Consider the following 18380-nt stretch of genomic DNA (forward strand, 5'->3'; position numbering starts at 1 on the left):
ATGGGCACACTTTGAATACTACTAATAAAAGTGGTAGAGATCAGGCAAGACTGTAAGAAGACTCAGGCAAAAAGGTGCTATAACTGTCAAAACGCTTTAAAACCATATATGCCCTATGGTAAACTGCCTGTATTGGCTGTAAATTGTCTTTTCCATATATTATGTCAGTGGTTACATGCATGCTAAATAAAACTTAATAGCTTTTGATGCTTTTTTGCTTTAAGGCCTTAAAGGCCTTAATTGCTTGAACCCCGATAAATGCTGCTTGCAGCTTTAATTAGGGGTTCAAGCACGAAGTGCTGAAACCCTATTGTTATTGTTAATTTTCCCATGATGCAACATTCAGACATAAAACTGATCGGGCAGACCAAACCGTAAGTCGTAGAGACTTGAAACTTTGGGGGCTGATAGTACTCACACCGCCTACAGCGTCACCAAGGCCCGCCCCGATCGGCCTGACGGGGGCGCTACAGCGGTCAAAAGTACGAAACGGCTCATAACTCATCAACCGTGAGGCGTAGGCTCAAGTGTCTTATATCGTTGGATTCCTTGGCTCGAGGTGGACCAGGTGCATGCCTCGGATTTTCTCGTCACCCTGGGAAAATTTTCGGGTATTTGGGGTTTTTCACAAAACCTACTTTCGCGAACTAGTCCTAGGTTTTTGGCCCGACCGGAACCAAACCAGTGCAGCAAGATTCTCTGGAGTCCGATTGTCAATAATTATCAAAAAAAAGTGAAAATTTGGGCTCACGGTCCCTAAGGGCCGCCAAAACGTCTGAAGTGGGAGGAGCCCATTTTGCTTAATTGGCTATAACTCGTGAACGGAACGAGATTTTTGCACCAAACTCAGCACACGTATGTACGAGCTCATTCTGTGGTCGCGTGAAAAAGGACGTGGCGACTGGCCACTTGGTGGCGCTATAACTGTTAAAAGGGTGTCAAAATGATGCATTTCTATGGCAAATCCCATGAAATGGCTGAAAGCGGCCATCTTGCTGTCTGATTTGCATACAACCTCACAAAATCGGGCATGCGCATGCGTCACGTGATCCTAAAGAAGCTTGGAAACTTTCACGGACGTCGGGCCATTGGTGGGGCGCTTTAACTGTCATAAAGGTGAGAAGGCCTCTGTATTATCCTATGCAAAATGACATTTAAATGACTGAAAAATGGGGGAAAAAAGAGCAGAACTTCACCAAATTAGCTGAGCACATGCGCCATATTATTCTAAAGAAGCGTGCAAACTTTTATGGAGATCGGGCCATCAGTGGAGGTGTCACAGTTTAAAAGGTAAAAAAAAAATTCACCACATTTCCATGATAAATGAGCTAAAAGGGCAAAAAACATACTTTTTCCTCTCCGAGGCACATGTTAAAAGGCTTGATAAAGTTTTTGGAACGCAGCAGCGCAAGCGGCAAGTGCCTAGACCCTATAGTTTTTTTTTTAGAGGCCTTTTTGTGGCCCTTTTTTAGCCACTTATTAGGGGTTCAAGCACGAAGTGCTGAAACCCTATTGTTATTGTTAATTTTCCCATGATGCAACATTCAGACATAAAACTGATCGGGCAGACCAAACCGTAAGTCGTAGAGACTTGAAACTTTGGGGGCTGATAGTACTCACACCGCCTACAGCGTCACCAAGGCCCGCCCCGATCGGCCTGACGGGGGCGCTACAGCGGTCAAAAGTACGAAACGGCTCATAACTCATCAACCGTGAGGCGTAGGCTCAAGTGTCTTATATCGTTGGATTCCTTGGCTCGAGGCGGACCAGGTGCATGCCTCGGATTTGCTCGCCCTTCAGGCGCCAATTTCGAGTAAATTGCATTTTTTTGAAAAACCTATTTTTGCGAACAACTTCTAGGTTTTTGGTCCGATCAGAACCAAACCACTGCAAGAATATTCTCTGGAGTCTGACAATCAATAATCATCCAAAAAATTCAAAATTTCAATTAACAATCGATAAGGGGAACCAAAATATTTGATGGCACCAGGGCCACTTTTACTAAAACGGTTATAAATTGTGAACGGAAAGAGATTTTTTTGCTAAACTTGGGATACGTCTTCCTGAGCTCAGTCTGAGATCACTTGAAAAAAAATCGCAACCATTGGCCACTAGGTGGCACTATAAAACGGTTATAACTTGTGAACGGAAAGAGATATTTTCGCAAAACTTGGGACACATGTTCATGAGCTCATTCTGAGGTCACGTGAAAAAAATCATGACAATTGGCCACTTGGTGGCGCTATAAAATGGTTATAACTTGTGAGCGGAAAGAGATATTTTCGCTAAACTTGGGACACATGTTCATAAGCTCAATCTGAGTTGACATGAAAAAAATCGTGACAATTGGCCACTTGGTGGTGCTATAACAGTGAAAAAAATCATGAAAATAGCTATAAGCGCACCCAACCGTTAGTCTACTGAAAATTGGCACGCAGTGTCTTTGTCCAGGGTGCCATGATAGTCTATGAGAACATTGGTGTATCTCAAAACTCAGTATACGTCATTGGCACAATGCCTTAAAGGAGCCTTAGAAGTTTCAAGCCAGTGTTTTTTCACAGGAGTGACCTCCTAAGACTCCTGAATCCTTGCCGATTCCAACAATACCAAACATGCCAGGTTTCGCCTTATGGTTTTTGTAAGTGTCATTTAGAGCTTTAAAAATTTGTGGTTATCTTCAAAGCCGTTAGTCCGATCGAGACAACAACAAAAAAACTAAGGAAATTTGAAAACATAGGTAAATAGCTAAACAATAATGCCAAAATGTCAAAATTATGATAGGAACAAAAAAAAAAACAAAAAAAAAAATCCAATCATTATCACCCATGGATCATTTTTATGCTCTCATAAATAGAAGTGTCTAAACTTAAAAAAAAAAAAATTATATTTACAACAAATTTGACAGACATTCCAAAACTCTGGAATAGTCTTCCTGATACTGTTCGTTGCTCAGACTCGTTCTCCCAGTTTAAAACTAGATTAAAGTCGCATCTCTTTGGCCAGGCATTCATATAATCCCACAGTTCAAACTACAATCCGGCCTCTAGCTCATAAATGCCAGAGGAGAACTGGCCCCCGACTGAGCCTGGGTTCTCCCAAGGTTTTTTTCTCCATTAGGTCACCTGATGGAGTTTTAGGACACCATTAGGTCACTTGATGGAGTTTTTCGGTTCCTTGCCACTGTTGCCTTTGGCTTGCTCAGTTGGGGATATTTTGGGGATGTTTGATTTGGTTTTATCAATCAGTGAATTCCTCTTGAAACAAGCTTTGTTGTATTGTTTTGATTTGATGCTGTGAAGCTGCTTTGATGCAATCTGTATTGTGAGAAGCGCTATACAAATAAACTTGACTTGACTTGACTTGACATGTATGGGCACCTTTCAAGGACACCTAATAAAAGTGGTGGAGATCAGGCAAGACGTGGTGGTGCTATAACTGTCAAAAAAACGTTCCTAAGTAAATTGCCTGTATTGGCTGTAAATGGTATTTTCCATCAATGATATAAGTTTATTAGTTTATTTGGATCCCCATTAGCCACTACCTAGGCAGTGTCTACTCTTCCTGGGGTCCCAACAAGTAAATAATACAAAACTACATTTAATCAACAACAATAAAAAGTCAAGTCAATGAAACACACTAACCCAAAATTCATTCCAAATATCGAAATCAGCAATTTACTATATATTGTGCCATTAAATGTTCCTTTAAATATTTTTTTAAAACTAATTTTTCTTGTAAAAATGTTCCTTTAAATATTTTTTTTTAAACTAATTTTTCTTGTAAAAATGGGTGATATCAATGGTAGGCTAAATGATTCCATATTTTCATGGAATCATTCTTTTCCGTTCTTTTCCAGTGGTTTACGAAACAGGAAATAAAAAAAACATCCCTTTTATTCATGCCTGGTGTAAAAATTATGACTAGTACTATTATACAAAATTTGAGAGTACAGGACATTAGGAACTTTAGACACAGAGATATTTCTTATAAAATAAAGCAGAGAGACAATCCTTGAGAGACCAGTGCATTCTTAGTATATTAGCTCTTCTATAACAGTTTAAATTGAGTCGTATCGCTCTGTTCTGGACAAATTATATTTTTCAATCAGTTCTTTTTTTTTTCCTTTACTTGATGCACTCGATTACACCACTGGGCAATAACACACGATTCATCCAATCACTGATTGTGCTGCTGTGACTGACACCCCTGAGAGCCAACAGAAGCGGCATATTCATAAGGCCCGCCCACAGGTCGCGCAGGCGCTGCCACTGTCAGCATAAACAGAGAATCAGATGAGAACAGATCAAATGAGACACGGAGCATTTCTCCAGAAACTCCTTGCACTAAATGATTATCATAATCTACCGAGAACTGTGATTGTGTGCACTTGTAAACTTTGGATGCTTCAGCCTGGAGTGTTGTCGTCAGAGAGAGGTGAAGTGGAAATCGGAGTAAAGATTTAGTGGATCCCAGAGCGGTAATCTTTATTGAATAGTCTTTTTTTAATTGAATATGTGATGCAATCTCGTTTTGGTGAGTGACATTTTTTTTATCATATGTTATCTTATGAAAGATATGTCAATTTCAGAAATGATTTGATATGAGCTGAGTGTAGGCCGCACAGCGCGAGCTAAACTAATTAGCCGTAGGCTAAAGCTATCACGTATAACAATGATCTTTTGTGTCATGAGTTGAGACAATGGGTCTTATTCATAAAACACGAGCAGAACGAATTTTTGTGTAAATCGTGTGTAAAGTGGTTCTGACGTAAATTTTCGGATTCATTAAAATGTTCGTATTTTCCAAACGTTAGTTGGTACGAAAGAAATCCACACCTGCTCCCAGCCACGCGTAAATAGTGCGCTTAACATCCGAACGTTTTGCTCATTAATAAGGCTGCATTTTAATTCACCTTAATCGGGTACATGTTTACACAGCATTTTGAAAAAATATTAGGTAACACTTTACAATACGGGAGCACTAATCTGCATAATTCATATTTAACTAATGCACAGATAATCATGTGTTAATGTATGACTCATGAAGAACTAAACCATTAATTAATGATTACTGCATCAGCAACTAATAAAGATTCTAAATGATTAATAGATTAAGTAATATATGAATTGTTATTAATTAAATGTGTCAATGTATTAATTAATTAATAACTTATTTTATTAACTAAAAGTGTAAATGAATGCGTTAATTACCACAGTTGGTCAAAGCAATGTACTTCAACTTCCAGTTGTCTGCTTTAATTAATCATTAACTAATGATTTGCAAATGCATCATTATGTTATGACTTTACTTGTTGAGGCACATGACTATTAACTAATTGATAAGTAATATGCCATTTATGGGTTTTGACAGTTTGCACATGCAGTGAATGTAATGTCGGTGAACGTGTTTGAAGGATGGGTGAGTTTGGCTGCACACAAATATCAGCACACCAGAATCTGAACTCCTGAAGCTGTTACACTGTGTTTAAACTGGACGAGACCAGCTGTCTACACTGGACATGACAGACCATCGCAAGTCCATTTGTCCTTCATAACAGAACTAGCACAAGAGCTCAGAGTACGTCAGTAATAGAGTGTGGCATCGGTTTACTGACTGGGTTTTGTCGTGTAGTGTCGCGCCGCATCCAGTGTAGTATCACTGACTATAATGGACGTTCTATTGTCTTTGTCCAGTCTAGACACAGTGTTATGAACTAGCAGCGCTCAACCGCATGTTCTCAGTGTATGTTAACCTGACATAGTCCTGTGCCATGAACAACAAAGTTCATCGGACTCAGCGAAATCTTGGTTGTACATGGTTGGAAATTGAAATCCATGGCTTAGTGTGGATGTCAAAACCAAAATGGCATATTACTTAACAATTAGTTAATAGTCAAGTGCCTCAACAAGTAAAGTCATAACATAATGATGCATTTGCAAATCATTAGTTAATGATTAATTAAAGCAGACAACTGGAAGTTGAAGTACATTGCCTTGACCAATTGTGGTAATTAACGCATTGATTTAGACTTTTAGTTAATAAAATAAGTTATTAATGAATTAATACACTATGACACATTTAATTAATAACAATTCATATATTACTTTATATTAATCATTTAGAATCTTCATGATGCAGTAATCATTAATTAATGGTTTAGTTCTTCATGAGTCATACATTAACACATGATTATCTGTGCATTAGTTAAGCATGAATTAATGGTTATTAGTGCACCCGTATTGTAAAGTGTTACCAAATATTATATATAGTAATTACATACGGTTTTTCTTTTTACTTTTATTACGACAGCCAGTAATTACGAGAGCCATCTGCAAACGGAACAAAAGTCCGCAAGTTTTTTTATTTTATTTTTTTATTCAAGCTGTTTATTCTTTTACAAGTCCGCAAGTCACAAATAATGCAGTCAAGCTTCATGTCAAACCATTTTCTTTTCACTTCTGGGACTGTTCGATTAACAGATGAAACTCCATTAACTGCATCTATGCTGCCAAGCTTCCTTTTTTTTAGGCCTGATACGCCACTATGTACGCTTGAAAACAAAATGTGGCGTTTTGAATGAACTTCTGATAATAAACTTCAATTTCTGCATCTGAGAAATTTCTCTTCTTCATTCGTTTTTGAGAAGACAAGTTGAAATCCTTCGTTTGGTGTCATAATATGATGCCCATATAGCCTATAGTTTTCAGTCGGTTTTAATGGGCGGGATTTATGGTAATTTAGAGAATGAGCGTGCACACGCGTCCCATTTACAACTGATTGGAATTCATTAACACACACACACACACATTTCACTATCACATCTGACGTTTACGAAGTATTTCTGAATCAGGAGAAGAATTTTCGGGAATGTCGCCTTTACCACTTTAAATCACTCACATATTTACTCGTATATTTACGAATGTTTCATGAATGAGACCCATTGAGTGATTAATGAGTGTCTGTGTTAAGTAACTGTCGAAAAGTTCGATTAATGTGTCATTTGAACTGCGCATGTATATGATTTGTTACTGAAATGTTGAATCAGAAATGAATTATTGTACGTTTGCCTTGTGTTTTCCAAGGCTGCGTTTTCTTGTTCTCTGTTTTTTTTCCTATGTGAACGTGATCGGCAAGTGTATCCTGTTTTGTGCCATAAATAATCCTGTGGAGGTGAATCGCCTGCCTATTGAATACAATTAAATATGCACAAATGGCTAGCTGACCAGTGCCCATGGACCGGTTTCCACTTTGAACCATAATTTGAAACCATCAACTGGTAGGATAATTACAATTTTCTTTTGTTTTTCGGACTCACAGGACTTTTAATTTGTGAAATAAATATATATTTTTTTACATCTGAAATGGAGAGACTTGAACTGATCGAGAGAAGTCTGAACAACTCTTTAAACTGAATCATTTGATTCACGAACTCTGGTCAGCTACGTCGTTATTAATGTTGTTGAACATACTATTTTACTATACAAAGATAAGGTGGTTAATTGGAAGGAATGATGAATCACATTGTCTTTTGAGTCAGATCCGATATCGGATTACTAGTATTTCTTTCGTCAACAAATATTATAACTAAATATTGTCGTCAACGAACCACGTGACGAAAACGAGACGCAACGTAAATGCTGGTCATGTGACAATAACTATAATTAAAGTATAATGCAATATTGTTGACGAATAAAAACGAGACTAAATGTGGTTTACAAAATAAAAACTATGTTAAAATGTCTCTTCATTTTCGTTGACCAAAACGAGATGAAATGTTATGACGCTATTTCGTCTTGTTTAGTCTTATTATTATTATTATTTTGCAGTATTTCTGTTTCCCGTGTCTCACTTCAGGGGCTGCATCAGGGCGCACTGCGCAGACGACGTCACTTCCTCAAGCCCCACTAGCGGCATTATTTAGAAGATGCAGCTGCGGTGAATTAACGCAAACGACAACAAACAAAGTTAAGTCTGACGCCCGTTTCACACATAGGGCCCGATTTTAACGATCTGAAACGCAAGTATCAAGTGCGAAACGCAAGTAACTTTGTGGCCGGGTCTTGGGCACTGTTGCTATTATACCGGCGGGATAAATGACTCTTGCGCTCAACGCAAATCTAAAATGGGTTGGTCTGAAGTAGCTTCATTATTCATAGGTGTGGTTTGGGCGTAACGTGAAATAAACCAATCAGAGCGTCATCTCACATTCCCTTTAAGAGCAGACGCGCTTATTCTATAGCGGATTCCTATTATAACAGTGGATTTGCCAGACGCGCGCCAGCAGCGGTTCACAGCCGAGGAGACCGACGTTCTCGTCAGGGCCGTAAAACACAGAGAAGTGACATTGGGGATGGAGAAACACACCCAAATTAACTTCGATTAAACAGGCGTATGATAATTTGGGTAAATGTGTAAACTAGAAGTATGCTTTTATAATTATCTATCTAATCTATCTATCTATCTAATCTTATCTATCTATCTATCTATCTATCTATCTATCTATCTATCTATCTATCTATCTATCTGTATGATTTGCAAAAATGAAAACGGCTGCTTCTGTGTGAGAGAATCAAAGTGTATGTGCGTTGTGCACACGCTACATTGATTATGGCCAAGCATGCGCCCTTAAAATAGCATAAGAATAACATGTGCAACGCGCCACTGACTTTAAACTAGATTTTTTCAGTTAGTGGCGGAATTGTTTTCTAAACGTGCAAAATAACATGAGGGAACGTTTGCGCCGGAACACGCCTCCTCTTTGCGCTGAACCGCCCCCGGGAGCGCAAGTGTATTTCTTAGTTAACCGACGTGCGTCTGTGGAGGGAAAAGTCCGCTGTACGCGGGTGCAAAATAGGAATGATACATGCGTCGGTGTACAAAGTCAATTGCGCTGGGTGCAAGATAGGGCCCATACTCCGTGTGCAGTGCATATGCGGTGCAGGAGCAGCACTCGCTATAGTGCTTTCACATATGCTGCGTTTGCAGTGCGTAACTGATCCACGGCTGAACCACAAACACATACTCACTATTTTTATTTCAAATCCAGAAGTTATCAAATACTTTTATTTAAAAAAAGTTTTGTCAGCATTACGATTCTCTTTGTACACACATACTCTTTAATGGTCGTAATTCACATTTAAGCACAATTTAAACAATGTATTCAATGCACTACTTCTATCTAGATTTATTAGCAAGTGGTAAAATATTTAGCCATATAGTTATATTAAAATGACAAATATTTTAAATTAAAACTTAAAATTGACAAAAAACAACCGACTCTCATGCCTTTTCTTTTGCATTTAAATTAATACAGTAAATCTTGGATGTCAGAAAGAACTTGTTTTTCAACCTCCACGAATGAGACGAGTATTACTTTTCTGTTCACTATTTTCGCTATTTTTCCATAGTGATACACTATTGACTGGGTTAAATAGAATTGCATTTCTAAAAAGAGACTAAAATAACATTTTCATTGACTAAAACTAGACTAAGGGCGCTTTCACACTTGGTTCAATTGCCTGTTCCTAACCCGAGTTCGATTGCTCCCCCCCGCCCCCGATGGACTTGTGTTCACATATTATTTGTATCCGAACCGCAGTATGCTTGTGTCATCAAGTTGCAGCTGGTGCGTAATCGTGTTGCTTGGTAACCGCTATGAATGAAAAGGCGTCAAAATGGATAGAATTGCTCGCTTCACATTTGTTCTTTTTTTTTTTTTAACCTTTGGTTTTGTTTTCAAAGAAAAGATCCAGAAAGAGAAACACATTTGTGTTTGTCTGCCGCAAAAGTACTAAAATAGTTCCAAAGACAGCGGGCTGTCCGCTGAAGACAATTTTTGCGGAGGCAGCCAGAAATCATCTCTCTGCTTGCAGTGCGTCAATCCCGCTTTTCATCAAGTTAAGTGTATACATGACGAGAATAATTCCTGTTAGTGATCCAGAGCGCGATCCATTTAGACGCCGACAAACTTTATTGCTGCGGATAAAACAATAAACCTCCGCAGAAGCATTCCAGAGGTACTCCGCGAGGAACAAAACATGTTCCAAACATAAAACAGGCTATAACCACCTGACCGTTAGTCCAATTGACTTGAAAATTAGTATGCAGTGTCTTGGTCCAAGGTGCCATGTATGTCTATGAGGACGTTGGCGCATCTCGAAAAACATGGCCGCCATCGACCAATGAAATTTGAGCACCTATTAGACAAGGTTAACGGAGGCCAATCGGAACGAAACTCGATGGGCATGTTCGACTCATGGCCCTAGAGGTCTGTAAGAGTTTTGAAAGAAATCGGCCACTAGTTGGCGCTAATGAGTTTTATGGCTCTGTAATCACGTGGTGTAAAACTTAACAACTTTTGATGCTTTTGTGCTTAAAGTCCTTAAAGGCCTTAACAGCTTGAACCCCGATAAATGCTGCTTGCAGCTTTAATTAGGGGTTCAAGCACGAAGTGCTGAAACCCTATTGTAATTGTACTGATTTTTATTATTATTATTATTATTATTATTCTTCTGCCGTAAAACGCATCGTGCAGCCCAAACCGTAAGGGCTAGAGCATTGACACTTTGCCAGATGGTAGTACAAAAATCGAGGAGAGGTTATCAAATTATGACCCCGATTGGCCCATAGGTGGCGCTATAGCAACCAAAAGCGCGAAACAGCTCATAACTCATAGACCGTAAGTCGTAGACTCAAGTGTCTTATATCATTGGAAAGCTGGACGCCTGACGAACAAAACGTATATCTCCGATTTCATTTCCGTCATGATAGATTTTCCGCCATTTTGAATTTTGTCAAAAACCTACTTTTGCGAACTAGTCCTAGGTTTTTTGTCCGATCGGAACCAAACCAGTGCAGAATTGTTCTCTGGAGTCTGACAATCAATAATTATCAAAAAAAAGTCGAAATTTTGATTCATGGTCGCTAGGGGGTGCAAAATGAACGTTGTGGGAGGAGCCTATTTTACTAAAATGGCTATAACTCAAGAATTAATTGAGTAAACTTCACCAAACTTGGTACACATGTGTAGGAGGTCAATCTGAGGTCACAGTAAAAAAATTGCATCGATTGGCCACATGGTGGCGCTATAAACAAAAAAAAACGTATAAACACCTGACCGTTTTTCCGAATGACTTGAAATTTGGTATGCAGTGTCTTGGGCCAAGAGGCCATGTATGTCTAAAAGGATATTGGCATATCTCGAAAAACATGGCCGCCATTGGCCAATGAGGTTTGAGCACCTATTAAACAAGGTTAACGAAGTCCAATTGTTTTATGAGTTTTATGGCTTTGTAATCACGTGGTGTTGCACACATCCACACAATATGCATATCATTTGATAGATCTGCTCATGCTGAACAACTTTGCCTCAAGAACCATTGCTGTCAATCAAACCGTTCATTAATTATTCGCAAATATGTTAAAAACCTACTTTTGCGAACTAGTCCTAGGTTTTTCGCCCGATCGGAACCAGACCAGTCTAGGACAATTCTCTGGACTCTCTAGATCAATAATTATCAAAAAAAAGTTGAACTTTTGCATTTGGATGGCTGTAATAGGGTCATTTATAAAATGGGCGTGGCAAAATACATTAAAAAGCCTATAAATCATAAATGAAAACTCAGAACTTCACAAAAATTGGTGAGCATATGTGACATAACATCATTAACAAGCATGCCAAATTTTATGGACATCGGACCAAAGGTGGCGCTATAACTGTTAAAAAGCTTTAAAACCATATATTACCTATGGTGAATTGCCTGCATTGGCTGTAAATGGTCTTTTTAATCTATTATGTCAGTGGTTACATGCTTGCTAAATAAAACTTTATAACTTTTGATGCTTTTGTGCTTAAAAACCTTAAACACCTTAACAGCTTGAACCCCGATAAATGCTGCTTGCAGCTTTAATTATTATTATTATTATTATTCCGCCGTAAAACGCATCGTGCAGCCCAAACCGTAAGACCAGGAACCTTGAAACTTTGCCATATGGTAGTACAAAAATCGAGGAGAGGTTATCAAATTATGACCTCGATTGGCCCATAGGTGGCGCTATAGCGACCAAAAGCGCGAAACTGCTCATAACTCCTAGACCGTATGTCGTAGGCTCAAGTGTCTTATATCGTTGGAAAGCTTAACGACTAAAGGTCAAAACGTATATCTCAGATTTCATTTCTGGTATGTAAATTTTCCACCATTTTGAATTATGTCAAAAACCTACTTTTGCGAACTAGTCCCTGGTTTTTTGTCCGATCGGAACCAAACCAGTGCAGAAATGTTCTCTGGAGTCTGAATATCAATAATTATCGAAAAAAAGTTGAAATTTTGATTCATGGTCGATAGGGGGCGCTAATTGAACGTTGTAGGAGGAGCCTATTTTACTAAAATGGCTATAACTCGAGAAGTAAATGAGATATCTTCACCAAACTTGGTACACATGTGTAGGAGTTCAATCTGGGGTCACAGTAAATAAATCTCGACGATTGAACAATAGGTGGCGCTATAACATGAAAAAAACATGAAAAGGGCTATAACCACCTGACCGTTAGTCCAAATGACTTGAAAATTGGTATGCAGTGTCTTGGTCCAAGGTGCCATGTATGTCTATGAGGACATTAGCGTATCTCAAAAAACATGGCCGCCGTCGGCCAATGAAGTTTGAGCATCTATTAGACAAGGTTAACGGAGGCCGATCGGAACAAAACTCGGTAGGCATGTTCAAATCATGGCTCTAGAGGTCTGTAAGAATTTTGAAAGAAATCAGCCACTAGTTGGCGCTAGCGAGATTTTTGGTTTGTTAAATAAAACTTAATAACTTTTGATGCTTTTGTGCTTAAATGCCTTAAAGGCCTTAACTGCTTGAACCCCGATAAATGCTGCTTGCAGCTTTAATTATTATTATTATTTTCCCCTAAAACGCATCGTACAGCCCAAACCGTAAGTGCTAGAGACTTGAAACTTTGCCAGATGGTAGTACAAAAATCGAGGAGAGGTTCAGAGAATATGAGCCAGATTGGCCAATAGGTGGCGCTACAGAGCAAAAACCAAAAAAATTGCATATTTTTGCTTAAATCTCACCAACCCTTTGTCACAGACTCAAGTGTCTTATATCATTGGAATCCTTGGCTCAAGCCGAACAAAAAAGGCCTCAAGGATTTCCTTTCCGGTATGCAAATTTTCCGCCATTTTGGATTTTGTCCAAAACCTACTTTTGCGAACTAGTCCTAGGTTTTTTGTCCGATCGGAACCAAACCAGTGCAGAAATGTTCTCTGGAGTCTGAATATCAATAATTATTAAAAAAAAGTTTAAATTTCGATTCACGGTCGCTAAGGGGCGCCAAAACGTTCGAAGGAGGCGGAGCTAGTTTCACTAAAATGGCTATAACTCCAGAAGTAAATGAGTTATCTTCACCAAACTTGGTACACATGTGTAAGAGGTCAATCTAAGATCACAGTAAAGAAATCGCGGTGATTAGCCACATGGTGGCGCTATAACATTAAAAAAACATAAAACAGGCTATAACCACCTGACCGTTTGTCCGATTGACTTGAAAATTGGTATGCAGTGTCTTGGTCCAAGGTGTCATGTATGTCTATGAGGACATTGGTGTATCTCAAAAAACATGGCCGCCATTGGCCAATGAAGTTTGAGCACCTATTAGACAAGGTTAACGGAGGCCGATCGGAACGAAACTCGATGGGCATGTTCAACTCATGGCCCTAGAGGTCTGTAAGAATTTTGAAAGAAATCGGCCACTAGTTGGCGCTAACGAGTTTTATGGCTCTGTAATCACGTGGTGTTACACTTATCGTCACATTATGCATATCATTTGATAGATCTGCTCATGCTGAACAACTTTGCTTCAAGAACCACTACTGTCAATCAAACCGTTCATTAAATATTCGCAAACATGTTAAAAACCTACTTTTGCGAACTAGTCCCTGGTTTTTCGCCCGATCAGAACCAGACCAGTCTAGGGCAATTCTCTGGACTCTCTAGATCAATAATTATCGAAAAAAAGTTGAACTTTTGCATTTGGATGGCTGTAATAGGGTCATTTAGAAAATGGGCGTGGCAAAATACACTAAAAAGCCTATAAATCCTAAATGAAAATCTAACTATTATATGTGAAACAAGCTAAGTCGCATTAGAGTTGGATTCTTGTTTATATTGAACATTGTTATTGAAGCGCTGTTGCAATGCATTATATAAATATAATAATAGTTAGATGATTTATCTAACCATTGAAATTTACGATAAAATATGTATATTTTATATTTTAACCCTTTATGCGGATATAGAATTCCGCACAAGGTTCTCTGTTCTCTGGTTCTATGTTTTTAAAAATACCGCGAAACAAAGACAAGGACGCATCTTTCTATAAGCGACCCTCAAAATCTGTGCATACAACAAAACACACATGTAGGTGTACGATGATTTATCAGAAAATTACTTTTGTTTGAAGAAAAACTTAAATCAGCTGGTGCTTGATAACTATTAAAGTTATTAAACACAGTAATGATGTGTTTAATGCCATATTGATTTTAACTCAATACATTTGAATGCGCTAAAGGTCTATGAACTTTAATATCTTCATAGTCGGTAAAATTAACTTAAAGCCAACTGAATACAGTGTTTAATCAGATTTTGTAACTGGAATGAGTGAAGATAATAAACTTCTCTCTGGTGGCATATGCATAACTTCTCCATGATGCTACTTCTGTTGCATCGTGACTATAATTTACATAGGCTTTCCTGATGACGACACCCTATTCAACCCCTCCAGTGGGGCGAGGGGGCGGACCCCAATCGCTGTCCTGATAAATATTTCAGGACATTGCACACTCTAGCTCTACTTCTAGCAGTGGCGGATTTAGCAAATTGGGGGCCCAAGGCGAAGGTATGTATGGGCCCCCCATCCGATCTTTAAAGGTGCAATGTGTCATATTTCTGAGGATCTATTGACATAAATGCAATATATAACTATGTTTTCAGTGCATAAAAACCTTACTTAATGAACCGTTATGTTCTTATTACCTTAGAATGAGTCATTTATATCTAGGCCTACATAACCGCGGGAACCCCCTTCTATGAAGATCGACATATTGTGACGTCTAAAAATCACACACTGCACCTTTAAAAATCTTTTTTTTACAGACTGAATGGCAGGTAAAGGTTGGAGAGGAGAAATAAAGCTTCCCCTTTAAACCTTGCATACACTTATTCTTATTCACACCTAAACAGAAACGTCACAATGTTTACATGGTACAATTTCTGGTAAGCTCTGTTTTTATTTTATTTTTGCTTGACAAATTTCGATTCAATTCTTGTGATTTGATTCAATACTGGCTCATTTAGATACATATTAGGTACACAAGACAGACGTTAATTTTTCTCAAGAAAAAAAAAACTATGAACATAATGCGTTTTAGTAAACAATATACTAAATAAGTAATATAGTAGGCTACACATATTTAGCTAAATACTCTTTATATCTTATTTTTCTAGTCAACTAACATGCTATAGCCTATATTATGGTAATTAAATGGCTTTCCTGAGGTAACGTTATGTGACGATTGTTCTCCAGCTGTTTTACCTCTTTCCACGGAAAAACACTGATTGGTCGATATTATGAATAAGGAATATACTACATTTTGGTAAGTTATTACCGAAGATGATCAGTTCACGTGCCTCTAGGGATCGGTCACGTCACATTACAAGCTCCAAAGGGTATTTATTGTTTGAATTTCGTAATAGAATTGACAGAAACCGAGAGCTGAGATTTTTCATATCATAAGTAATTTAAACTGCTCTGTTTTGCTTCACGATTTTTCTGTGCGTTGGACGTTTGTTGTTCCTAGCCATAAAAAAGTTTGTCATCGTTAGCAGCTTTCCTAAATACTTACAGTATCTGAGTCTTTTTTTTCTTTTATTTGAGACTCTTGGGTAACTTCGAAACTTTTCATTTTCACGTTTAGACTCATCTTGCTCTGTTTGTGTAGTTCCTTTATCGTTAGCGTTGTTGTCATTGTCAGCGGGCATCACAAAACAAGTTTGTTACCTTATTCGGCAATTTGTCCTCCTTTTTTCAGCAACGCTTGGGTAGCTTCGCTTCATTTTTACTCTACTACTCCTTACACTCTGTCAATCACTTCTTTTTCTCTGTCAGTTTTTTGTCGCAATACAGGCTTGTCACTTTCGCAGATGCGTAAGATAATGGAATAGTCCAATGTAGTGAGGTGGGGGGCCCCCTCCTTTCTGCGACTAATGATTTGATGCCATTTTTGCAAATGGAGTTTTAGAAATATATAATTTGCGAAAAGTAAAAAAAAAAAAAAAAAAAAAAAAACTTAAGCATAAGTTAATGGGGCATTTTGGGGGCCCCTAGGTAGCTCGGGGCCCAAGGCAATTGCCGACCTTTGCCTAATGGTAAAGTCCGCCCCTGACTTCTAGCTCTACTAGCCTCGGACTGCTGTGCTACTGCATCATCTCGTTGATCAAAGGTTGAAGGAAAAAGTTGAAAGTCCTGTTTGCCTGAACCTGACGCAAACTACGCTTCTGACCCAAAAACACAAACTTCCGAGCATTAACGCACAAACCCTGGACGACTGTGCCGCAAGGACTCGCTCAGGAGATTCCAGGAACATTCCAGGAACGAAAAGCATCTTTCATCATCGAATAGTGGACTATTCGAAAAGTTGAAAAAATGGCGACGCAAAAACGGATGGAGAACAAGTATCATCCGGCGTGTGAGTGCGCCACGGGCAAAGAGTGTCCTTTAAGAGCTACACTAGACTCTATGTTTAAAGATCATTTTAGAGGTCAGATGGTTGGCTTGATGCACAGGATCATCGATGCTGCGTGTGGTATGAAAAACGATTGTGCGCAGGATACCAAACGTGTGACAAATCTCAAAAATGAAATGGATGTCGTAAGAGGCTTGACAAAGCCATGGCCTGATGTAACGCCCATGTTTTTTAACGGCAAAGAGCCGAACGGCGTAATCCTCAAAAAAGTTCTGGATGTGTTGCGTGAATGTTGTGACGAATTCGAAATCACAGAGATACTCGCTATATGGACTTTTGTAACAGGTCTCTGCGTGTCACTGGTGTCAAAAAAATGCAAAAACTGATGTTGGTGAAATAATTGAAAGTCTGGTCAACTATACCCTAGAGCAAAACATGATAGCCTGCAAAGATTTTCTATTCTGGTTAGACCATCTGTAAACGTCGTTTTACTTTATGTACTGCCAATCTATCATTTTCTTCACTACTTCAATGTATACATGAAAGTATAATGTTGAAATAAAAAAAAAATCTGGTTAAAAAATGTCTGAGCTCATAATAATAGTATTATAATAGTATACATGATAATATTTAGAATAATAATATTTAGAATAATTAAAAATACTACATGATTTAAAAGATTAAATATTTAAATATTTGATTTCTGCATTTAAATGACTGTATTCCCGAGGTGGCAACCATTTCCAAGATGTGAATACCTGAAATTGTGTGGTGATTTTTCAATTTTTGAAATTGTGGTGTTTGATTTTGTTTTTAGCATCGGTTCCTGCATCATAGAGGGTGTTTAATAAGATTATGTGTTCTGTCATGGACGACTAGACACTAGTCATGGGATGTCCAGCAGAGAGAAGGGCTTGAGTGGACACACCCTGTGGTCACATTTTTACCCGCCACCGCAAACCTCCTGTCGTCCTCTCACTCTGCCTTTTCCCCCCCGCTTCGCAACGTAGCCATCTTACAGCTTTCCAACCCTGCGACAGCCGTAACATCAACCACCACGGCATCTTTTTCAGGCCAAATGGAGGAGCAGGTGGGTTACTTAAACACGGCATTCAGCAACCTGGCCCTCTCCAGCCCCATTTCCTCCTGTGGAGTTGAGGATATGTCTCACCAGCGACCTCTGGTTTGTCACAATCCTGGCATGCGTCGGGAACAGGAACGCCTTGACACCTTTCAGAATTGGACTCTTGCTACATTAGCTCCAGCTGAGCTTGCCAAAAGTGGTTTCTACTACCTTGGTCAGGGTGACAGAGTGGCTTGCTTCAGTTGTGGAGGCCAGCTTAGCAACTGGGAACCGGGAGATCGGGCAGCATCAGAGCACCAGAGGCATTACCCCAACTGCCGCTTTGTTCGAGGTGACCGTGCATATAATGTACCTTTATCTGGTGGCGGCCTTTCCAATGGATCTAACTCGGCAATGCAACTGTGTGAAGAAAGAATGCTCACATTTGTCCACTGGCCCTCAAGAATAACTGTTCGACCAGACCGATTGGCTAAGGCTGGTTTTTACTATGTTGGTCCTAATGATGACGTGAAGTGCTTTTGTTGTGATGGTGGACTCAGATGTTGGGA

General features: G+C 39.0%; 2 protein-coding genes across 2 annotated transcripts in view; one reads left to right on the plus strand and one right to left on the minus strand.

Annotated features, from left to right (window-relative positions):
* Positions 1–18380, minus strand: part of adprh (ADP-ribosylarginine hydrolase) — a 504999-nt gene that overhangs the window by 365992 nt on the left and 120627 nt on the right. The window lies entirely within an intron of this gene.
* Positions 17369–18380, plus strand: part of LOC309485809 (baculoviral IAP repeat-containing protein 2-like) — a 1844-nt gene continuing 832 nt past the window's right edge. The window contains exon 1 of the mRNA XM_082152866.1: positions 17369–18380. This exon is cut by the window's right edge and continues 832 nt beyond it. Coding sequence (XP_082008992.1) covers positions 17827–18380 — 554 coding nt within the window. The 5' untranslated portion in view covers positions 17369–17826.

The sequence above is a fragment of the Leuciscus leuciscus genome (genome assembly GCF_965113295.1).
Source record: "Leuciscus leuciscus genome assembly, chromosome: 21".
Taxonomy (NCBI): domain Eukaryota; kingdom Metazoa; phylum Chordata; class Actinopteri; order Cypriniformes; family Leuciscidae; genus Leuciscus; species Leuciscus leuciscus.